The 20835-nt window shown below is 37.6% G+C and overlaps 1 protein-coding gene across 2 annotated transcripts in view; it reads left to right on the top strand.

Moving 5' to 3' along the window:
• Positions 1 to 20835, top strand: part of LOC114242209 (ADAMTS-like protein 4) — a 93797-nt gene that overhangs the window by 12499 nt on the left and 60463 nt on the right. The window contains exons 3-4 of one of the 2 annotated variants that reach the window (XM_089735128.1): positions 11740 to 11812; positions 12203 to 12321. In XM_089735128.1, the coding sequence (XP_089591254.1) occupies positions 11740 to 11812; positions 12203 to 12321 (192 nt within the window). Of the gene's footprint in view, positions 1 to 11739; positions 11813 to 12202; positions 12334 to 20835 lie in introns of both variants that reach the window. The other variant, XM_089735127.1, reaches the window with a different exon arrangement.

Here is a 20835-nt window from a genome sequence, read left to right on the forward strand (position 1 = left end):
TTTGGAGTTAATGCTGTGCCTGCTTTGTTTTAACGATAGCACCTGCTTTTATTTAAATTATTACTAAAATTTAAAACTTTTGTAATTCTAGTAGGAGAGTGTAATTATTTTTTTTATTTCAATACATTCTAAGCTTATGTACGTATTATTTTTTTATTTCTCAGACGTGTGAACGAGCTCACAACCCACCTGGAGTCAAGTTATTATTTAAGCCCATAGACATCGACAATGCTAATGCCGACCGCCTTGAGATATGAGTTATAGTCGCTATAGATAGCCTCAGTTTTATAGGAATAAGGCTGCCTCACTCTTAAAACCGGAACATGTTACTGCTTCGCGATAGAAATACGCAGGGCGGTGGTACCAACCTGTGAAAGTTCAGAAAAAGACCTTAGCACCGGCAAAAAAGTATATTATAAAAGTGCCATTTAAAAGTATATTTGTCACTACTAAATTATTCAATGCTAAAAGTTATAATTTATGAATTCAAAGCGTAGTGACATTAGTACTCGGATAGCGTTAATAATATAAATCTGTGCAAAAAGAATAAGTCACGCCAACTATGATAATTTAATGATTTAAAAAAATGAAAACATTCAAATTCCGAACAACATTTGTTGATGATTTGAAGATCTTAGTTTTGCAGTCGTTTACTGAAAACCTTAATTATATATAAATTGATTTACACATTATTTAGGTACATACGTGTACACATATTTCATAGATTTAAATACTCTTCCACGTAACGGAATAGGTAAGTACATTTTCAATGCATATAAAATTTCCATTCCTCTCCAAGAATACCGAACAATATACTAATTACGCCGACATTGTTCGTCCTTTACAAATATTATTGTACTGTGTCGAACGGTAACCTATTGTACGGTATTCGATGGTCCTTCGAAATGTAAATAATGGAAATCACATGGTATTCACGGGAGCACGCGCTGAGTCACAATGGAAAAAATGAAAAAAAAAAAAAAAAAAAACTTTGGGAGCTCGTAAATTTTACGGTTATTCAAATGTCTGTGGATTATAAAGCGTGATTGTAGTTGATATCTTACACTATAAAATTAATGATTTTCTTATTTTGCTGGAAGTCTAATTATGAATTGTTTGTTTATTGCGTAGATAGGTAATCGGGCTCACGGGCTATTGAGTGGTTCCCAGGGTTCATAGGTATCAACGTAAATCCTGCCATCCATGCTTGAAACCTGAGCTAAGCCTCATGGTTAAGCCTCAATTGTTTAACGGCTGTTCCACCTTAAAAACGATAAAGACTGCTTCACGACAGAAAAAGGCAGGGTGTACTCCGTCCTGTGGCTTTGGGACATAAATTGATTTCTTAATGACATTGATACATTAAGCCTGTCTTACCACTATAACTGATAAATCTTATATCTTAAATCTGTATAAAGTACGATTGCTATTGCAAAGCGTCTAATATTCAGTGAGCCAACCAGAATAAAAAGCAATATTCGAAACAAAAAAAAATTGCAACATAAAAAAAATATTTGCAATAGGCAGAATCTTGGCTGCGCTTCTAGCATAGCTGATGTCCATGGTGATTAACTACTATTAGACGGGTCGTGTGCTCATCCGCCTATAAAAGCAATAAAAGAGAAGGTTCGTTTATCATTGTGTTATAAAGTCTCACGAGGAAGGGATTGCATTATTAAATACACGCTTACATTGTAAGAATTCTTGCAAAGTGGGCAATTTCACTGCTGTCATGTCAAGCACTAACAAGCGACAGCTCGAAGCCGGCTCGATAACAAGTCGTAACTGTATATAGCAGTGTTAAATCGTTACAATTCATAACGCGAATCGTGCTATTATTCAGTGATAGCTGATAGACGATAACGATTTTACGCATCGACAAGACTAGCTTTTCAAAATAATCATTGTGCGTATTAAGATGTCGTTCAATATCTTTTTTTTTTTTTTTTTTTTTTTTTTTTTCTTTATCTTGCAATCAGTCAGCTAGACTATGAGCAGATGTGTTGAGAGCTGTTAGACGGTCAGAGCAAAATCTCCATCGAGACTGCTCCACTCTGTCAACCGTGTCTATCAAGACTTAGGATTTGTCGCCTTTTAAGCCTATTTATTAGGTCCGGTGTGGTTAGTTGCGTGGCAAGCTTATTAGGATGCATTTCTAGCCTTTTTCTGTATTTCATACTCCAGGTCTTGATTTCCTGTTTAACAGTCCTGATTTTGAGGTGTTCATGAATCTCCGATGTTTTTATAAACCACGGACAGTTCGATATTTGTTTCAGGATGTAATTTTGAACCCTCTGTATGATATTTATGTTAGAGTCACACGCCGAACCCCATAGTTGAATCCCGTATGTCCAAATTGGTTTCAAGAGCATTTCGTAGATGAGTAGCTTATTATCTACTGACAGCTTGGAATTTCTGCCAAGCAGCCAGTAGAGTCCTCTGTATTTCAGGTTGATTTCTTCTCTCTTCTTCTGTATGTGTTGTTTCCATACGAGTCTCCTATCAAGGTGTATTCCCAAGTATTTTACGCAGTGTTCTTGCGGGAGTTGTTGATTGCACAGAGTTACTGGCGGACAGTCTCCTCTACGGAGGGTGAAGGTTACATGAACGGATTTTGTCACACTAGTTTTTATTCTCCACTTTGAAAGCCAAGTTTCAATTTCTTGCAATCCAGTCTGTAGGAAGTCTGAAGCTTCGTTTGGGCAATTGCTACATGCCAGTACAGCGGTATCGTCTGCGAATGTTGCTAATGTAACATGTTCGCTTTGTGGTAAATCACATGTGTAAATGGTATACAAGACAGGACCCAGGACAGACCCCTGCGGTACACCAGCTTTGATTGAGTGAAATGGCGATGTACACTCTTCTTCTCTTATTTGAAATATTCTTTCTGTTAGATAAGATTTTATGATGGGGAAGAATGTACAGGGTAGAAGAGTTTTTACTTTATACAAGAGACCTTTGTGCCATACTCTATCAAACGCTTGCTGCACGTCTAGGAAGGCAGAGGAGCAGTACTCCTTTCTCTCTAGTGCCTTCCTTATCACAGAGCAGATTCTATGGACTTGTTCCACAGTGCCATGCTGCTGGCGAAAGCCAAACTGGTGGTCCGGGATTATGGCTCTTTGATGAATCTCCTCCAATAATCTGTGCAGCAGGACTGACTCAAAAAGTTTTGACGTTACGGTTAGTAGACTAATCGGCCTGTATGAGCTAAGTTCGTTCACTGGCTTCCCTACTTTAGGTATCATAATTACTTGTGAAACTCTCCACAGTGATGGAAAGTGTCCAGTTCTTAGTATGCCATTAAATAAGATGGTTAGAAAAACTATGGCTTTTTTGGGAAGTTCCTTCAAGACTTTTTTGTCTATTAAATCAAACCCGGGGGCTTTTTTGTCCTCCAATTTTGAGATTGTTGCCACGACTTCTTTCGGAGTTGTAGGCCTAATCGGCAAATCGAGCTGGAAGTCTTGACTTAGGGCCGAATCTATGAAGGAATCATCAGTGTTTGGGTCAGCATCATTAGGCGTGAATACTTTTGCTAAGTGAACAGCAAAGGCGTCAGCTTTTTCTTGTCTTGTTCTTGCCCAAGTGTTATTCTGCAACCGTAACGGCGGTTTGGGATCCATAGGCCTATTATAGTTCCTACAAGCTCGCCATAGAGAGTAGTTAGTAGCACTTGTTGCAGTTAAGGAATCTAGATAACATTCCATAGTTTTGTCCCTTGCATTTTTTATGGCAAGTTTAAGATCCTTGACTGCTTTGTTAAGAGCTCTTTTATCTACTGAGAGCCTGCTAGTATGCCATACTCTTCGCAGTTTTCTTTTATTCAGAATCAGTTCTTTTATTTCAAACGATATCTTATTTTGCCGTGGCCTGGGATTCAAGTGCTCCGGAGAGGTTTTCCAGCAGGCAGCTTGAACTGTTGTGGTGAAATGCTTTGTGGCTTCTTCGATATCCTCTTCTGTTTTAAGTGCTATTTTTAGGCTTAGCTCCGTATCAACTATTTCCCGGAAGCTATCCCAGTCTGTGTATTTGTTGTATAATGTTTGCCGAACTTCTTTCTTAAGAATAGTGGTGCTCACTGTCAATATTACAGGAATATGGTTAGATGAGCTATCGAGGCATGACTCAACATTGAAGAACAGTCGAGACAGTCCTGTTGTGATGAAAAAGTCTAGAACGTCTGGCAGTCTGTTCTGGTCTGTGGGCCAGTGTGTTGGTTCTGGAGTTGACACAGTAGTCAAGAACTGTTTATCTACACTTTTCTTCAGCTCCCTTCCACGTGTAGTTATTAATCTAGAGCCCCAGTGCGAATGCTTCGCATTCCAGTCACCCCCAGCAATAAATCTGTATCCTAAGCTTAAAAAGTAGTCAGAAAACTGTGCTTCACTTATTTTATGTTTCGGGGGACAATAAATTGATGATATATTAAAGTCTCCATTTCTGTCACTGACTGCTACTGTGGTAGCCTGGATATGTTCGGTACAGTAGTTTGGTAGCACATGGTGTCTAACAGTGGCTTTGATTATCACTGCTGTCCCGCCGTGGGCTGTACCGTCTGGGTGATTTGTGGAATAGATCTTATATCCTTTAATTCTTATCGAGCTGCTGGTCGTCATATGTGTCTCTGAAATTAGGAGAATGTCTAGACTATGTAGACAGATCAGAATTTCCACTTCATCGATGTTGGGTGCCAAGCCATTGATGTTCCATGTAGCTATTTTTAGTGCAGTCATTTTGTTAACTTAGAGACTAGTACTGTAATGAGTTCAAGTAATGTACTCATTTGCTGTAATACAGTATCAATCTTTTGGGATTGTTTTATAAACATTTGTTCTATGACTTTATAAGAGTCTGGTTGATGGATTGTATTGTTTTGATGTACCTGAGATCTGACCGTATCGGCATACGATTTGTGCTCATGTGCTTTCCTCTGCTCCTGCAGCGGTTCAATTTCCTCTTTATTCTGATTTGCAGATGTTTTATAATCAGTTTCTTCCTTATTTTTTTGAGGTTTATACTCAAATTGCTTATGTTTACGTGGTAAGTGTTGCGAGGTTTTCCTTGATAGGATTTCCTTGTATACCTCACAGCCTTTATAATTTGCTGGGTGGGGTCCTAAACACAATGCACATAAAGCAGGTGTATTGCGATCCACTTTTGTGCATTCCGAAGTTTTGTGCGGTCCAGCACACTTGACACAGCGATATGGTTTCATACAATAGTTTTTGGTATGACCATATTGCTGACATCTTTGACATTGCACTACACTGGATTTTTTTCTGGGTTCTTCAATAGTAACAGCTTGATGATATATAAATCTAATATCCCTAGAAGCTCTATTATTAGGACCCTGAAGCAAATTTACAAAAAAGGTAGAAGTGGGTTTTTTGTCGGGACCAAATTTGGCATTAATAATCTCACCTACTACTGTGTTGCCACTCTCTTCAATAGCCTCTTTGATAGCAGTAGTAGGAGTAGTGTGGTGGAGATTTCTTATAACGATCCTGTAGGATTTTTGGTCTTTTCTGTTAAAGGTGTGTCCTATTAGTCCATGTTCTCGTATAACAGTTATTACCTTCTTGTATATCTCCAGGTCCACTGATAAAACTTTAAGTTGGTTTCTGCTAATAATCTTAAAAGAGAAATTAGATCTATCTGTTGCGGTTTCTAGGAGTTCAGTGAGCTTATGAACATCCTCAATTCCGTACAAGATTATAGGTGGAGGTTTATTAGTTTTCTTGTCTTTTGCATCTCTCGCCCTATATTCCGGCTGATCTATCGGAAGTCCGCTAAAGCTGTTTGTTGTTTTTATTAATTCGGGAGAAGGTGTGGAGGATAATTTTCTTTTTTTTGGATGGCGTAGCATGGGAACTCTTTGCCAGTCTGGTGGTTTTGATATTTGGGAGCACTGGGTGACTGTTTCTAAATCTGATTGCTGCATTTCAGCATCCAGCTGAGAGGAGCTTTCTTTGGTTTGGGTGTTTGGTATGTTGCTCATAGACATACTCTTGGCCCTGGTAAATAAACCTGGGTGAAGGGCCTGCTGCACTAGTTTCTTCTTGTTTCCAGTAGCATTAACGAACACTGAAGCCTGGTCACCTACTTCAGTGAGGTCTTCGGTAGCAAATTTCTCACTCTCCGGCCCGGGTACCGGGGAGCGCCGGGGGTCAGCCGGATGGCACGACATAACACATTCCATATTTTTCGACATTTCATTTAAAAAGGGGGTTGGGATAATTTTTTTTATAGTACTTTCCCAAGGCACCATAACCACTTTTTCAGAAAGTCACTTACTGCACACTTCTCGGCTTGTGGTAGCCGTTGACAGGTTACTTAACCGCCGCCTGTGGTTCGGCGTTGTTGCTCTTTAGCACCACCCGGGGGGCACGTGTAGGGTGGACCTTAGGAGAAGGTGGTAAATCCTACGGACGCGAGCAACGTCGCCCCCCTAAACGTCGTTCAATATCTATCCGTTTTAAATTTTAGTCATATTCAATTTTGTTCTATTGCGAATATAAATCTCTGTAACTCATAATTTTCATTAGGTGAGTTCGTATCGCTGTTTTACTTTTTAATGTTTTATCTGTAAATTATGTTTTTAATCGAAATCTGCTTATGTTAGCTTAGGATTATGCAGGATGTAAACATAATATGTATAAATAATTAATTACATAATTGTTATTTTAAAATTCGATTTAAATTCATTAGAAAGTGTGTTCAGAATTAGAAGTGTTTTCTTGGAAATTAAGTAATTCTGTATATTCGGTATATTATAGAATAATTTGTCAGCACATCGCTTCATAGGCCAAAAGGGCCTTTGTAAGGTATTTAATGGATAAGAGCTCTATGGATAAGATACTCTATTCCAATTACGAAGTCCCTTTTGACACGTAACTCTTCACGTTTCGTTTTTGTTCATTGTCGTAAACATTATCTAAAAAATACACAATCGATCTAAATCATTATACAATTAATTCACACACACAATAACATAATAATAACATCTGTCTCATGGGACTTCGTAATTGTTATAGCGTGCATGAGGCATACCTACCGTGAAAGAGTCAAGGAATCACAAAATATGCTAGAGAATAACGAAGATATTCAACGATAAATCTTGTCTTGTATTTATTAATAACTTTTGTTAGTTAATCAATGTACCGGAAATTCGGATATCTTGTCAGAGTTACAAATAACAATTGTACCTATTTACTGAGGATTATTGTTATTTAACACTCAGCGGTAGGTAATAATACTATTTACCTATTTCTACCGGGATGCAGTCATGCGTTCCGATTTACGTCTCAAGATCGATGACGCCATTTGCATTTTGAAAATTATAGGCATGTGCAAACACTTAGAGCAACAAAAAGAATAGATCTTTCACATTTCTAAAATTGTATCGCTAATGTGTCACTGTGTTACACAGGAGACATGGAGTAATTATAATATTTGTGTGGTAGTGGCGGCGGCGGCGCGGTCTCTATAAATCCAATTAGTAATATTGACATGTTTATCTTAACTTTACTGTAGATTAATGACCCTTGTTTATTTTGATTTATATTGCACGAGATAGAGAATGCGCAGATAACAATGAATGAATCTTGCGATGTCTAATTATAGTTTTATTTCAGTGAGTCTTATTTCATGAAAATGTTACTATTATATTGGCCAATGTCACGTCATGAAACATAAACCGTGCCGAAAATATGCCAACAAACTCATGACAAATCCCTATGCAGCATGATAAGAGGACATGACCCGCCTACGCTGAACCCACCTAAAGTGGCATAAGGGCAGAAAGAAGAAAAAGATTGGCCAGTATTGTTGTCAATGGTGTCGTAAAAGCTAACAATAAAATTATTATGACGTCAGTGTAAGCTGTAAGAGTTCCCTTGCTCCTGATCGCACTGCTTATTTGTGCCATTTAAATTAAATTCCAAAAGATAAGCTTGTTTTATTGGAAGATAAGCTTGTTTTAATCATCCTTGTAAAGCAGATACCTTGTGGATGCTTTGTCCACTGTCGTAAATTTGTAAGAACTTAATTCTGTTTTAATAAGTACTAATACGGAATACTTAAAAAAATATATTTTTTCTTTTAGTGATTTAATTTATTTTATTGCTTAGATGGGTGGTCGAGCTCACAGCCCACCTGGTGTTAAGTGGTTACTAGAGCCCATAGACATCTACAACGTAAACGCGCTACCCACCTTGAGATATAAGTTCTAAGGTCCTACCCTTCAAACCGAAACGCATTAATGCTTCACGGCAGTAATAGGCAGAGCGGTGGTACCTACCCGTGCGGACTCAAGAGGCCCTACCACCAGTAAATTTTTCCAATAAAGTATTGGAAACTTATTTTGATCAACAATATATAGATCTTGATTGTGAAGCGAAATTATTTATCGATTCGAAGTTAATATATATGTATTGATTAAATTTACTAATTGATTCCTGCGTGGGAAAAGTCGCAACAAAGGCAGCCAAAAACCTCGTATTACTGATGCTCGTTCCATTCTCATAGCACGACATTCGGAGACGGAACGATTTTATCATAAAAATAACGGCGATCAGCACTTAATAAACCACTTAAGACATTCATTAGGGATTTTACAGAGTCGTTCGATCGTTTTAATGTGGAGTGTAGCTCTCCAATGGAATATGGCCTATGGACGTCTAATAGAGATGTCAGATTGCGCAATGCGGTGAGAACTGCGTGGGCGCAGTTTTACAGGGTTGCTAGTTAGAAACAAAAAAAAGGCTTTATTTAATACAACAGGAATATTACCGTTGCATTTCGTAGTAACTTTCACCACGAAAAATTATTGAAGGTACAAAAGGTCGCACCTAAAAATTTAATCAAAATCTTTTTCCAGAATAAAGTAATTAATGCAGTTGAACTTGGTTTACCGTCTTGACTCCAAATTTAAACCTAAAATAGAGCGGTAATTAACGTGATATAGCAGAAATTATCTCAGTTATCATTGATTTATTGCATAGCTTCGTTAAAGCGCGACAAGACACAATTACAACCATAAAATAATAAATAACAATTAGATATTATATGAGATAAAATTTATGCTTATGATATATTATTATTACTGAAAATATTTATGTCACTGTCGTTTGACTTATGATTTATTTTATTGGAGTGGAGTGGAGTCTTTCGCTTGATTCGTTTATTAAGGTGCAATATTACCTTACATTACTTGCATTTTGATCTGCATTTCGAACCAGATTCCCAAATTTCATTTGACAAAAATCGTCCAAGAATTAAAAATTATTAACCAATTATAAATATTCGCTATTTCGTATTATTATTTTTCTATTAGTAGCTACTAACAACCTTATTAACTTCTGCTTTTTATAAATTATTTAATGCACTATTGATATGGGTTAACGAGTTTCTAGCGTAAAATTGTTACCGTAGGCCAAACCATGAATGCCAGCGTGTTATAATAAGATATGATTTTAAAGTATCAGCTGTTTTAATTATAGTTGTTCCGTTCAAACTAAAATGGGCTTTGCGGTAAAAATAGGCAATATGGCGCTACTTAACTGTGCGGGCATTCAATATGCCCTAATTAGCAGTAAAAGCCTTTATGCAATCGAAGCACGTAAAGAACACTACTACCCATTCTCTCATGAACCTTAGTCACTTCTTACCGACCGACGAGAAGAGATATTCTAGGTCGAACCAAACAGCTAAGTACTTTTCATGCCAACGAGAATTCGACTCAAACACAAAGTCTATCGTTATATTTAATACGACCAATATTCATCCATGAGACATTTTTAGAATTCAATACTTTTGTTCAACGAATTCTACTTTTAGTTGTATAAGGCTTTAAATTGTACATTTTAGGCGAACATATACCGAAATATTTTTGAAACATCTTTTCAATTACATTTTCTTTTCATTATATCTACATATAATAGTAGTGCTAACCTTATCAGCCCTAAAAAACGAATATTCCAAATTGGGAAAGTAATTTGAAAAACAAAGTGAATCTGTGTCAGAATCACCCACGCGTCTATCCGTTAGGTTTAAGCTTGAACATTTGTCTGTTTATCTCCAGACAATAATGTTCTGAGAATGTTGCCAGTCACAACAGAGTTAGGGAGATAATAATGTGTTGGTACAACAAGTTATACTGAGTTCAAATGTCACATTTATGGAGTTGTTAGTAGAGATGAGTAATCAAACAACATCGATCGGTTCCCATCGATTTTACTGCAATTCACACAATAAAAACACATAATTATATGTCTCGTGAACCGTCTCTAAGGGTGATTTTTTTTAGTTTTAGTACTACTAAGCGGAGGAGACCATTTCAACTAGTCTAGAGTTGAAATCTGTAAGTAGCGGATTGACTCTGCCATTGCTGACGTCCATGTGCGACGGTAACCACTTACCATCAGGTGGGCCGTATGCTCGAATGCTTGCCAGGGCAAAACAAGACACTTCTCAAGCTTTGAACTCTAATCGTAATCAAAATAGTAATTCTATGCCGTATCTACTGAACTACTTCACGTATTACATAGAGCACGGCTGTTTCTTACTGATGATTGACAAATAGCATGTCAATAAGTTTTGAAATGGTGCCTTTTTTTTTTTTTTTTTATTGCTTAGCTGTGTGGACGAGCTCACAGCCCACCCGATGCTAAGTGGTTACTGGAGCCCATAGACATCTACAACGTAAATACGCCACACACCTTGAGATATAGTTCTAAGGTCTCAGTATAGTCACAACGGCTGCCCCACCCTTCAAACTGAAACGCATTACTGCTTCACGGCAGAAATAGGCGGGGCGGTGGTACCTACCCGTGCGGACTCACAAGAGGTCCTACCACCAGTAATTACGCAAATTATAATTTTGCGGGTTTCATTTTTATTACACGATGTTATTCCTTCACCGTGGAAGTCAATCGTGAACATTTGTTGAGTACGTATTTCATTAGAAAAATTGGTACCCTCCTGCGGGATTCGAACACCGGTGCATCGCTTCAACACGAATGCACCGGACGTCTTATCCGTTAGGCCACGACGACCACAATGCCTTTTAACGCATGCCGGTTTTTCCGAGATTTCGTTGTTTTGTTCAATAACGTATGAAAAAATCAGATTGGTTCTACGACTAAGTTCTCAAGAAAGCAAATACGGTACATAATTACGTCTCTTTTCTATTTTATTGCCCTTGTAGGCAAATAAGCATACGGCCCAGCTGATGGTGAGTGGCTACTGTTGCCCATGGACGTCAGTAATGAGAGGGGCAAAGCCAACTTGCTGCCTACCTTATCAGCGCAAGAAAATGACAAATTAAAACATAGCAGCACCTGTCTTAAAACTTGATTTTGAACCCTGACTAACATTATACTATCTATTCACTTAATAAAATAACTGATGAAAGTAGACGTAGTACTGGAGGAGATCGTCGTCACATATGAATTTTTCGGATATTGAGTGAGGTCTGGTCTTCATTTTACTTAGGCTACAAGTGTCTGACTATTTGTAATTCAACAGTCACGTCCTGTTGTATTTATTCTGTGAGACACAAGCCGAACTAGTACACACAGACCTCGGATGTAACCTTTTGTAAAGACACTAACATCGATAGTCTCGGATATCGTGGTACAATAGTGAGTCTGTTTAGCTACTGTACCAACGAGGCACCTGAGTGTAAATATTCATGAGTCAGCTTTTTAAAGCACTTTCATTTTAAATTTTCAGGATAGCTGCTCTATTGCAAATCGTTATGACAGATTCCACAACAAATAACACAACAACTATGGCGCCGACGCAGGTAAGAAAATGTTCGTTCTTATTTGGGTAGCTGATTAGTTTACGCTTGTTATTGGGTGCAGTCACTGGAGCATAAAGTAGAATTCTCGATTTAATTAGATTATGAGCTTCCCCATTCAAACCGGAACATGATTGCTTTTCGGCAGATATAAATAAGGCTGTATAACTTATCTACGAAACCTCATCGAGGTTGCAGCTTTCAGTTTAAATATTTTTTATTTATTTTTTAAGTTGTATTGAAATAGTTATATTGATGATTTGACAGTCAAAATCAAAATACTTCTGAATCTTTCCTTAGCACAAGTTAAAAAGTTTTTTCCGTATTCCGTTGAAAATTAATTTATAGGGGGTTCGATTTTAGAAGCTGATGTATTTAATTGTTAAATTACAGATGACAACAGCGGAACCTCCAAGTTCAGGTTACGCGTGGAGCGTTTGGGGTCGATGGAGTCCTTGCTCTAGGACCTGCGGCGGTGGTGTGTCAGTACAAGAGCGACAGTGCCTGCCAAGGTTATTGACAGCGTTAGTATTTTTGTGCTACATCTCCAGCCGTTGAGTCCTAATGTATTTTATGATTATAATAATCTATCTATCTATCTATATACCTATATATAAAAATGAATTGCTGTTCGTTAGTCTCGCTAAAACTCGAGAGCGGCTGGACCGATTTGGCTAATTTTAGTTTTGAATTGTTTGTGGAAGTCCAGAGAAGGTTTAAAAGGTAGATAAATATGAAAATGCTAGGAATTAAATAAAAATAACAAATTTATTTTCCCTTTGATGTGTCCCCCGTCGGACGAATTCCTTTTGTTTGATTTAAGTTTATTTTATACAAAAGTTTAGGTCTTTTATTTATCGAATGAGGCACTACGAAGTCTGCCGGGTTAGCTAGTCAGTAATAAAATTTAATATTTCCGAGGGCGGGTCGCTAGTATTTCAATAAATAGGAAATGCAGAATAAGGCCTATGCTAGATTTCAATAGAGTTTCGTTTACAAATAATCTTACAAATCCAAATCTGGGATACCGAAACTATACATTAATTATCGAATAACACGGAATCAAAACCAGTTCAATTAATTCACGATGTTCGCTGATCTTAATTAAACCGTATCAAGTTGTATCAGCGTCAATGACATGTCGGTGGCAGTTAGCTGTCACATTTGATTAGCGACTCGTTTGCCTCTATCTAACCATTGACACTTGTGATTCGTCGATCGGAAAACGTTTCAACTCAACTCAATAACAATGTTTCGCGGTTTGGGTGGTCTTCGTTGTAGAATTCACAAATGTTTACTTGTGGTAGGACCTCTTGTGAGTCCCCGCGAGTGGGTACCACCACCTTGCCTATTTTTGCCGTGAAGCGGTACTGCGTTTCGGTTTGAAGGGCGGGGTAGCCGTTGTAACTATACTTGAGACCTTAGAACTTATATTTCAAAGTGGGTGGCGCATTTACGTTGTGGATGTCTATGGGCTCCAGTAACCACTTAACACCAGGTGGGCTGTGAGCTCGTCCACCCATTTAAGCAATAAAAAAAAAATTTTCAGTGTCAATGTGTAATTCGGTTATGTCGAAAAAAATGTTGAAGACTAGCTAGCAATAGATAACTATCGTTTTGTGCCCGTAATCTAGAGGAATGTGATAGTGCTGTCAATTGTCACGTTTGATTTAATATTATTGAGTTCGTTTCGTTGTTGCCACATGTAATTGAGAGATCGATCCGTGTTTGACCTTAGTAATTTAGAGGCGTTCGTGAATCGCACTACAAAATGCGATAGGGCTTTTAAATTATCTATACTAATATTATAAACAGGAAAGATTTGTTTTTTTTGTTTGTATAGAATAGGCTCCGAAACTACTGAACCGATTTGAAAAATTCTTTCACTGTTTGGAAGCTACACTATTCCCGAGCGACATAGGCTACAATCTTGTTTGAAAAAAATTAGGGATCCTTACTAAAACTCAAATAATGTAACCCAACGTGTAAAAAAATTACCTAAAATATTCTTTACATCGCGTGCCCTACGAAAACTATTGATGATAGAATAAAATAATGTACTACGACTTTGTAGAACACATTATTATTTACAGAAAGTGTCGCGACAGCATATGTCTAACTATTATATAATAGTTATGCCGCAATAAGTGTTATTTTATTTAAAAAAATAAAACAACGTCAAATATCGTTGAAATTTTTGTTAAAGACTCGAGCGGAGCCGGAGCGGGCCGCTTGTATTGAATAAAAAAAAAACAGTTAATTGAAGTTATTCGCCAACCATTATTACAATTGGTTCAAAGGTTAAACATGGCTTGGCAAGTGCAAGGTTTTTATCTTCGAAATTAAGTTAATGGAAACCCCGCAGCGTCGGGCTGTAACAAGCTCTCGTTGTAGCCCATTGATTGTCGGCTTGCTTCACACTGGACGGTGCTACAGACATGTAATTTAATAAAATAGTTTTATTAAATCTAACCTCGTTATCTTCCTCTGATGGGAGTTTGCTTTATGACACCGTGATGAGTTTTCTCGGCTTAATCAAAGCTACGTAGCTTGTGACTTTAGAGATTTTTTTAGTTGCAATAAAAATACGATTACGTAGTATTCCTTTTCGTTATTCGATATAGAACAATTGGCATTTTACTTAAATAATTTGTTTCAGGCAGTAGTATCGAAGTGATGCTACGCATGAATGCACATTTATTCGACCCTTGAGGCTTGTCAATCAAGCGGTAAAGTTTTGTAATTGTAAAAGAGCCCGTGATTACTATAAATTTTATAAGGAGGAGATATGTTGTTTTTTATAGACATTCGCCAGTTACTAATGAGCGATTCTGTTGTAAAGGGAAAATAATTGATGTTATAAAGTCACTCGGTGACGCCGTTATGTTCGAAGCGAATTAAGTGACAAAAAATTGCTATTTATGTCTAAATTAGTTTTAAAGATATGGTTTGTTGAGTCTTCTCAGTAAGTAGCCTAATGGTGATGGTTTTAAAAATCAACTTTAAATTACAAAGAGTTAAGTGATGATGATTTCAGTTACATGTATCTTTTATTTTACGTTATGAATTAGGTATATTTTGTATTGCACTAAATTGGTGAACGATCACACGACCCATCTAGTGTTAAGTTGCAACTGGATTACACAGACATCACTACCGCCTTTTTTTACTATTGCAATGAGACATGAGATGTAAATATCAATTTAATTGTATCACGACTGGCTCGGACTTCAATCATGAACATATAAATGTGGCAGAAGTGGCGGAGGTGGCGGTGCCAATACGAACGGGGCTAAAATACGCCCCATCACCAGTAAATGTTGATTGGCGCATCGAATTATGCTGATACAATATTCAGAGACTTACAGCGCCTTATTCGATGAATTATTTAGGTGTCTTACACAACACCCACTGAAAGAAATTCGGTGCTGCTATTTGATAAAAAGCCAAGAAAACGAATACTCAAACTTATAGTAAAAATGTTGCTCATGTGAAAGCGCAAAGGAATCATTGAGGATGGATTTTTTATCGAATTTACTTTGCATACGGTGTACAGTTCTGTGTTGTTGTTGGTGGCTTTATATGCAGAACTCAAATGCTGCTTGTATACAATTTACCTCAGGTACCACACATTCGTGCGATTCGTAATATATATTCTATCTTACATAGATACAAGATAGTATGTGCATATTAGATTAATTAAAATGGTATATTTGAAATTATTTCCCATCTTTGTTCCCAAGTAGGTGGAAGTTATTCATCCGTTAGTTAGTTATTCATCAGCTATCCGTGTTATTAGTAAGTAACTTTTTGCGACATTATTTGGAATTTTTACTTAATCTATATATATTTTAGGAGATAGCCTTATTTAAAGAGGGAAAGGTTGCGATAGAGAGATATTTTGTTTTAATAAATAACCATGACCCAAGGTAATAAAAAAATGTTTGTTTAACTAACTTAAGTTTTACATTATTGTATATACGGTATGAATATTGTAGGTTATCAACAAAATATAAAAAAAACACCATCTCTACTTACGTATCTTTAGTTTCTTTCTTTTTTAGGACTAAATAAATTCACCGAGACTTGAGTAAGGTACTTTATTTAACACTGACGGAAATGTACCTACGCTATGTAATCATGTAAATTCATAATAAGCTTTACGAGTTTGATCGATTGCCTCGTCTCGTTTGTCATTTGTGAACACGTTTTAATTAAGGTGAATTTCCTTACAAAAATCGTTTCCTTCAGTTTTGAACTTGACATAGTTGCATCGCTCGATGAAAGTATAGTTCTTCTTCTTCTTCTTCTTCGTCGCTTTCTTCATTGCTGAAGGTCGTGTCCCTGAAACTTGACCGTTGCCTGTCTCGTGAGCTCTTTCCATCTCGTCCAGTCCTCAGCTGCTCGAATGGCGGTTGCGACTGGCAACCCAGTTAGAGCGGTTACTTGATGACACCAACGGCTAGGTAATCGGCCGCGGGGTCTCTTTCCTTCTACTTTGACCGTCACAATCACTTTGTCCAAGTTATCTGACTGTCGGCGGGCAATATGACCGAAGTAGCTGAGGATCCTCTGGTAACAGATTGTTGAGAGCCTGACTCGGATGCGAAAAGTATAGTATAGGCTTCATATCCTTTCAACCCAAGCCACTTCAAACAGGTTGAGAGCTTAATACATCTCGGATGTTTTGCGGACGATCATAGATTATGAATAAACATTACAGCCTAAAGAAACAAAACTAAACAAATATTCATTCCATTATTCAAACAATGAGAAACATTATTAAGCAACTGAGTGTATTAAAAACAGGTAACACGGGTCGGGTTAATTAAAACGACGTTAGGACGAAGGATTAATACGGTCAGTTACAGAGTCCTGTTAGATGGATAAATAGCTAATCAAAATACCGTCACTCTTAATTAGTTCGGGTGCCGGCGGCGCTCTCCTTAACGGGTCTCTTGGTCAGTCAGAAATATAGGTTAATTTAAATACGTGATCTGTTTCTTAACATGTATGCTCGGAACTTGACCGGCAACATTAATTTAAGCCCCTTATCTAAAATCAATACATTCGTTATCGTTACTAATACACTGAAATGAATGGTAGAAACTCTTGACTACTTTTTTCAATAAAAAGAATGAACATATTTTTGATTGCACCGGGTTGGTAGACGAGTTCACGGCCCAAATGGTGTTAAGTCGTTATCATCAGATACCACAATACCACCATCGACTTTGAGACACAAAATTGAAGATTAAAATTGTAAATTATAACGGCTATCCCCCTTTCTGAGCTTAGAATCTGAAGCTCATTGAAGGTGCTTATTTAAGGAGCTCTACCACCATCAGTGATTACGTTAATTATCTATGTATTAATACGTGGAGCAAAAACTAACTACCGTAATGGAAAGCCGAGTGAAGGTAGACCGCGTTCCCCGGAACGCTCTGGAGGAAGTTGAAGCGCGGCACCATTGAGTACACCGAGAGAACTGGTGGTCGTGTCGCCGGCAGCTGTCGGCCTGGCATCTAGGGTACGGCGTGATGGATGCTCGTGAGCGTGCTCTGCGTCAACCTTTTCCCGCCGTCTCAGTTATCCCGACAGGGTTCCAGCCCAGTCCGGGGTCGGGCGCCAGCTGTGAACTGCAGGAGTTATTAGTGAGGTTCAACTCCCACATACCCCAGTCACCGCGCGGGTGGGGAACCGGCGATTTTCTCCGGTATAAAAAAACCCTCCGAAATTGAACATTGGCATTGTCGCATCGCGCTATACAGGCATCTCGCGCGTCTTTTCTTTTAGGCGACGACGACTATAGCTAAGAAGAGTAGAATTTATTTTAATTTCAACTTATAAAGTTATTATTTGTGTCGGGAATATGGATTATGAGAAAACAAAGGAGATTCCTGTAATTGAACCAGAAAATAATCAATTCTCACCAAAAAAAAAAAACTACCTTTAGCACTCACAAAAACACTGTGTGAACATTTTGTGAGCTAAGCTTCATCAGTAGGGCGATCAAATGAGGCATAAATGACACATGGCCACGCTCAGATGTAACATCTTTAATTATTATTAAACATGCGTAGTAAGAGTATCCTGCTGATAGCACATATAACATCCTCGACAAATTGGTAGGGACGTCATTTGTCATGCGGCTTTCACGCGGGACGCATGTTTCATTACCAAGGCAATAACGTTGTCATGAAATATTGCCGTGTACTGACCGTGTATATTCTTTATTATTTTATTTTGTATTAGATCTTCGATCTTTTTATTTTTGATGCCGGGGCGTTTGCTGGTAAATTTGACTTGTCGTGTTCTTCTATTTCTAAATAATGCTTTATCAAAAAGGAAGACGATAAATTGAGAAATTGAGTTAAAAGGTTTTTAAAGATACAGGTAGATAGAGATATTTTAACTATGTTAGAGAAAATTATATTTTTTATTAAATTAATTATTATTGCACGTTCGAAAATTTATAATCGTTTAAGTACTCAAAAATAAAATAGTCAACTCATTATGTTCTAAACGCCAAGACCGCTGGTAAATTCTTGGATGGGTGCCGACATTTACGTTGATGATGTCTATAGGCTCAATCATCCGGGTGGACTGTGAGATCTTCCAGCCAAATAGGCAATAAAAATATATATGAAAGGATGCGATTATGGTGCGTTTTAAATTTAAAAAAATTGCGTAGTTGTATGTTCACGCACCACCATTTCATATATTATAGTATTCAATTGACAAAAGGCCCTTGTTTCGTCTGTCCATTTAACACGTTGACTGCCATGTAGGTCACCGGTGCCCTACGTAGCGCACTGAAGTAATTAAATCGATTTCTCTCTTCGATCTTCTTACTAAGGTGCCGGAATATCTAGTAGGCTCTAGAAAAGAGAAATTTGAAGATGCCGAGAGTGAATCTATTTCTAAGAAACCTAAAATACTAGAACATACATTAAAACCAATAAAAGAAGGTACAGTTAGGCCATGCAGACGCTTAGTAACAGAAATCGACATAATTACTTCAGTGCGCCACGTAGGGTACCGGCGACCTACATGGCAGTCAACGTGTTAAAAAAATAATAAACTTAGGTAAATAAGATTTGACGTAAGTTCTTTTATTCCTACCCTAACTAAACCCAACTTAATAGAATGCATAAAACCTCGGATCCGAAGGAAATGAAAGTTTTGCTTAGGATTTACAGTTTAATTTGCCTCCTAGTCTTAATCTCTGAATGGCGCCAAGAAACTTAAAGATCCAGTTATACTTATCTTTTTAACTTGTACTTGATAAACAGTTTGGATGGAACTAATCCTTTACTCTCCGGACATGAATATTCAAAGCGGCTTACATAAAATTAAAACATGTGACCCTCTTACAAGCATAGTACGTTTCTTAAAGTTGTTTGGAGATAGCTATAAAGTACACATATACCAGTATATTGATGCGATATCAATTTGATTTGTGAAAACGGCCAAATTGAAATAAAATCCAGTTAAACGCAAATTGTACTCTATAATTAATATTAAAAGAATACACAATTATAAGCTCATCGTCAAATGTTATTAATTTATCCTTTTTATTACGAACCAATGTAATAAAGTTTTTTTTTTGTTTTTTTTGTTTATTGCTTAGATGGTTGGACGAGCTCACAGCCCACCTGGTGTTAAGTGGTTACTGGAGCCCATAGACATCTACAACGTAAATGCGTCATCCACCCCGAGATACAAGTTCTAAGGTCTCAAGTATAGTTACAACGGCTGCCCCACCCTTCAAACCGAAACGCATACTGCTTCACGGCAGAAATAAGCAGGGCGGTGGTACCTACCCGCGCGGACTCACAAGAGGTCCTACCACCAGTCTTGTGAATGAATTTATTTTACGACATATTTTTATTGTGGATAGCTAATAATTATACGATACAGCAAAAATAAATTAAGAAATAAACATAGGGGTTTTAGTAAAATATAATAATTGTAAAAAATCAATATCTATCAAACAAAGGTAAGGATTACATGTTTGACGAAGACCATAAAGACATAGATGACATAGTCAGGGTAAATTTATTCGAAGTAAAAACAATATAAATATTTAACTAAAAAGAAAGGAAACGTTTTTACTTTTGCTATCTCTGCATTATAAATACTACTATTTAATGGGTTTTTATCACTTATTTAATTTTAATGAGTTCCAGATATTTTAACGCTACTGCTTTTTAATTTTTTTTATTCCTACCTATGCTGATAGCCTTGAGAGGCTATTTTTGCTTCACCATAACGTTTGTAGGTTAGCTCGCGGGGCTCAAACCGGAGAGTTGCTAACACTGACCCTAGCAAGAACAGTGCTTCGCAGAATCTACCACCGGATCGAAACGCGACCCACTGAGAAGATAGTGGAGGGTGGGAGTCCCGCGACTTCCTCCTGACCAAAAAAAAGGCTTGAATTAAGGATTTTAATAATGAAAAAATCCTCTTCTTTTTGAAAGTTATTATTAAATGTATGGCTATGTATGGCTGTGTCTATGGGTTAATTCGCTCGTCGAGCCCTTCGTCGCAAGCGACGGGTTCGACCAGAACGGTGACCGGTGCTTGTGGTGCCTAAAAGCAGCGTTAATGGAACGGGAGGATCCGTAATGACGTGCTTTGGGCGACGTCGACTGTTTACCATTCGGTCTACAGGATCGGGTATGTAGTTTCCAGCGGCCACGACAAGAGGGTTCTCATGTCGTGCCGCCTTCTCGAAATGTAAGAGTCTATCCGTGTTCACGGCAAGGAACAATAGTATTTAGGAAGGAGCGATGCTCGAAAATTTATTATTCGTTGTTAATTTACCTCTGATTTGTGCAACTAGTAAATGTCTGTTTCCTAAAGCTTTCATTATTCAACGCAATTAGGGGCGTTCACCTCTATATAGCTTGCGGGTAATCAGACTCTGAGTTAGTTGTCGCCAATACCTTGTATACAATTGGCGATACGATTGAATGTGTATTTGATTAATGTTAGTTTAAAATTGAATAAATTAAAAAAAA

Source organism: Bombyx mandarina, chromosome 19 (genome assembly GCF_030267445.1).
Source record: "Bombyx mandarina strain Sakado chromosome 19, ASM3026744v2".
Taxonomy (NCBI): domain Eukaryota; kingdom Metazoa; phylum Arthropoda; class Insecta; order Lepidoptera; family Bombycidae; genus Bombyx; species Bombyx mandarina.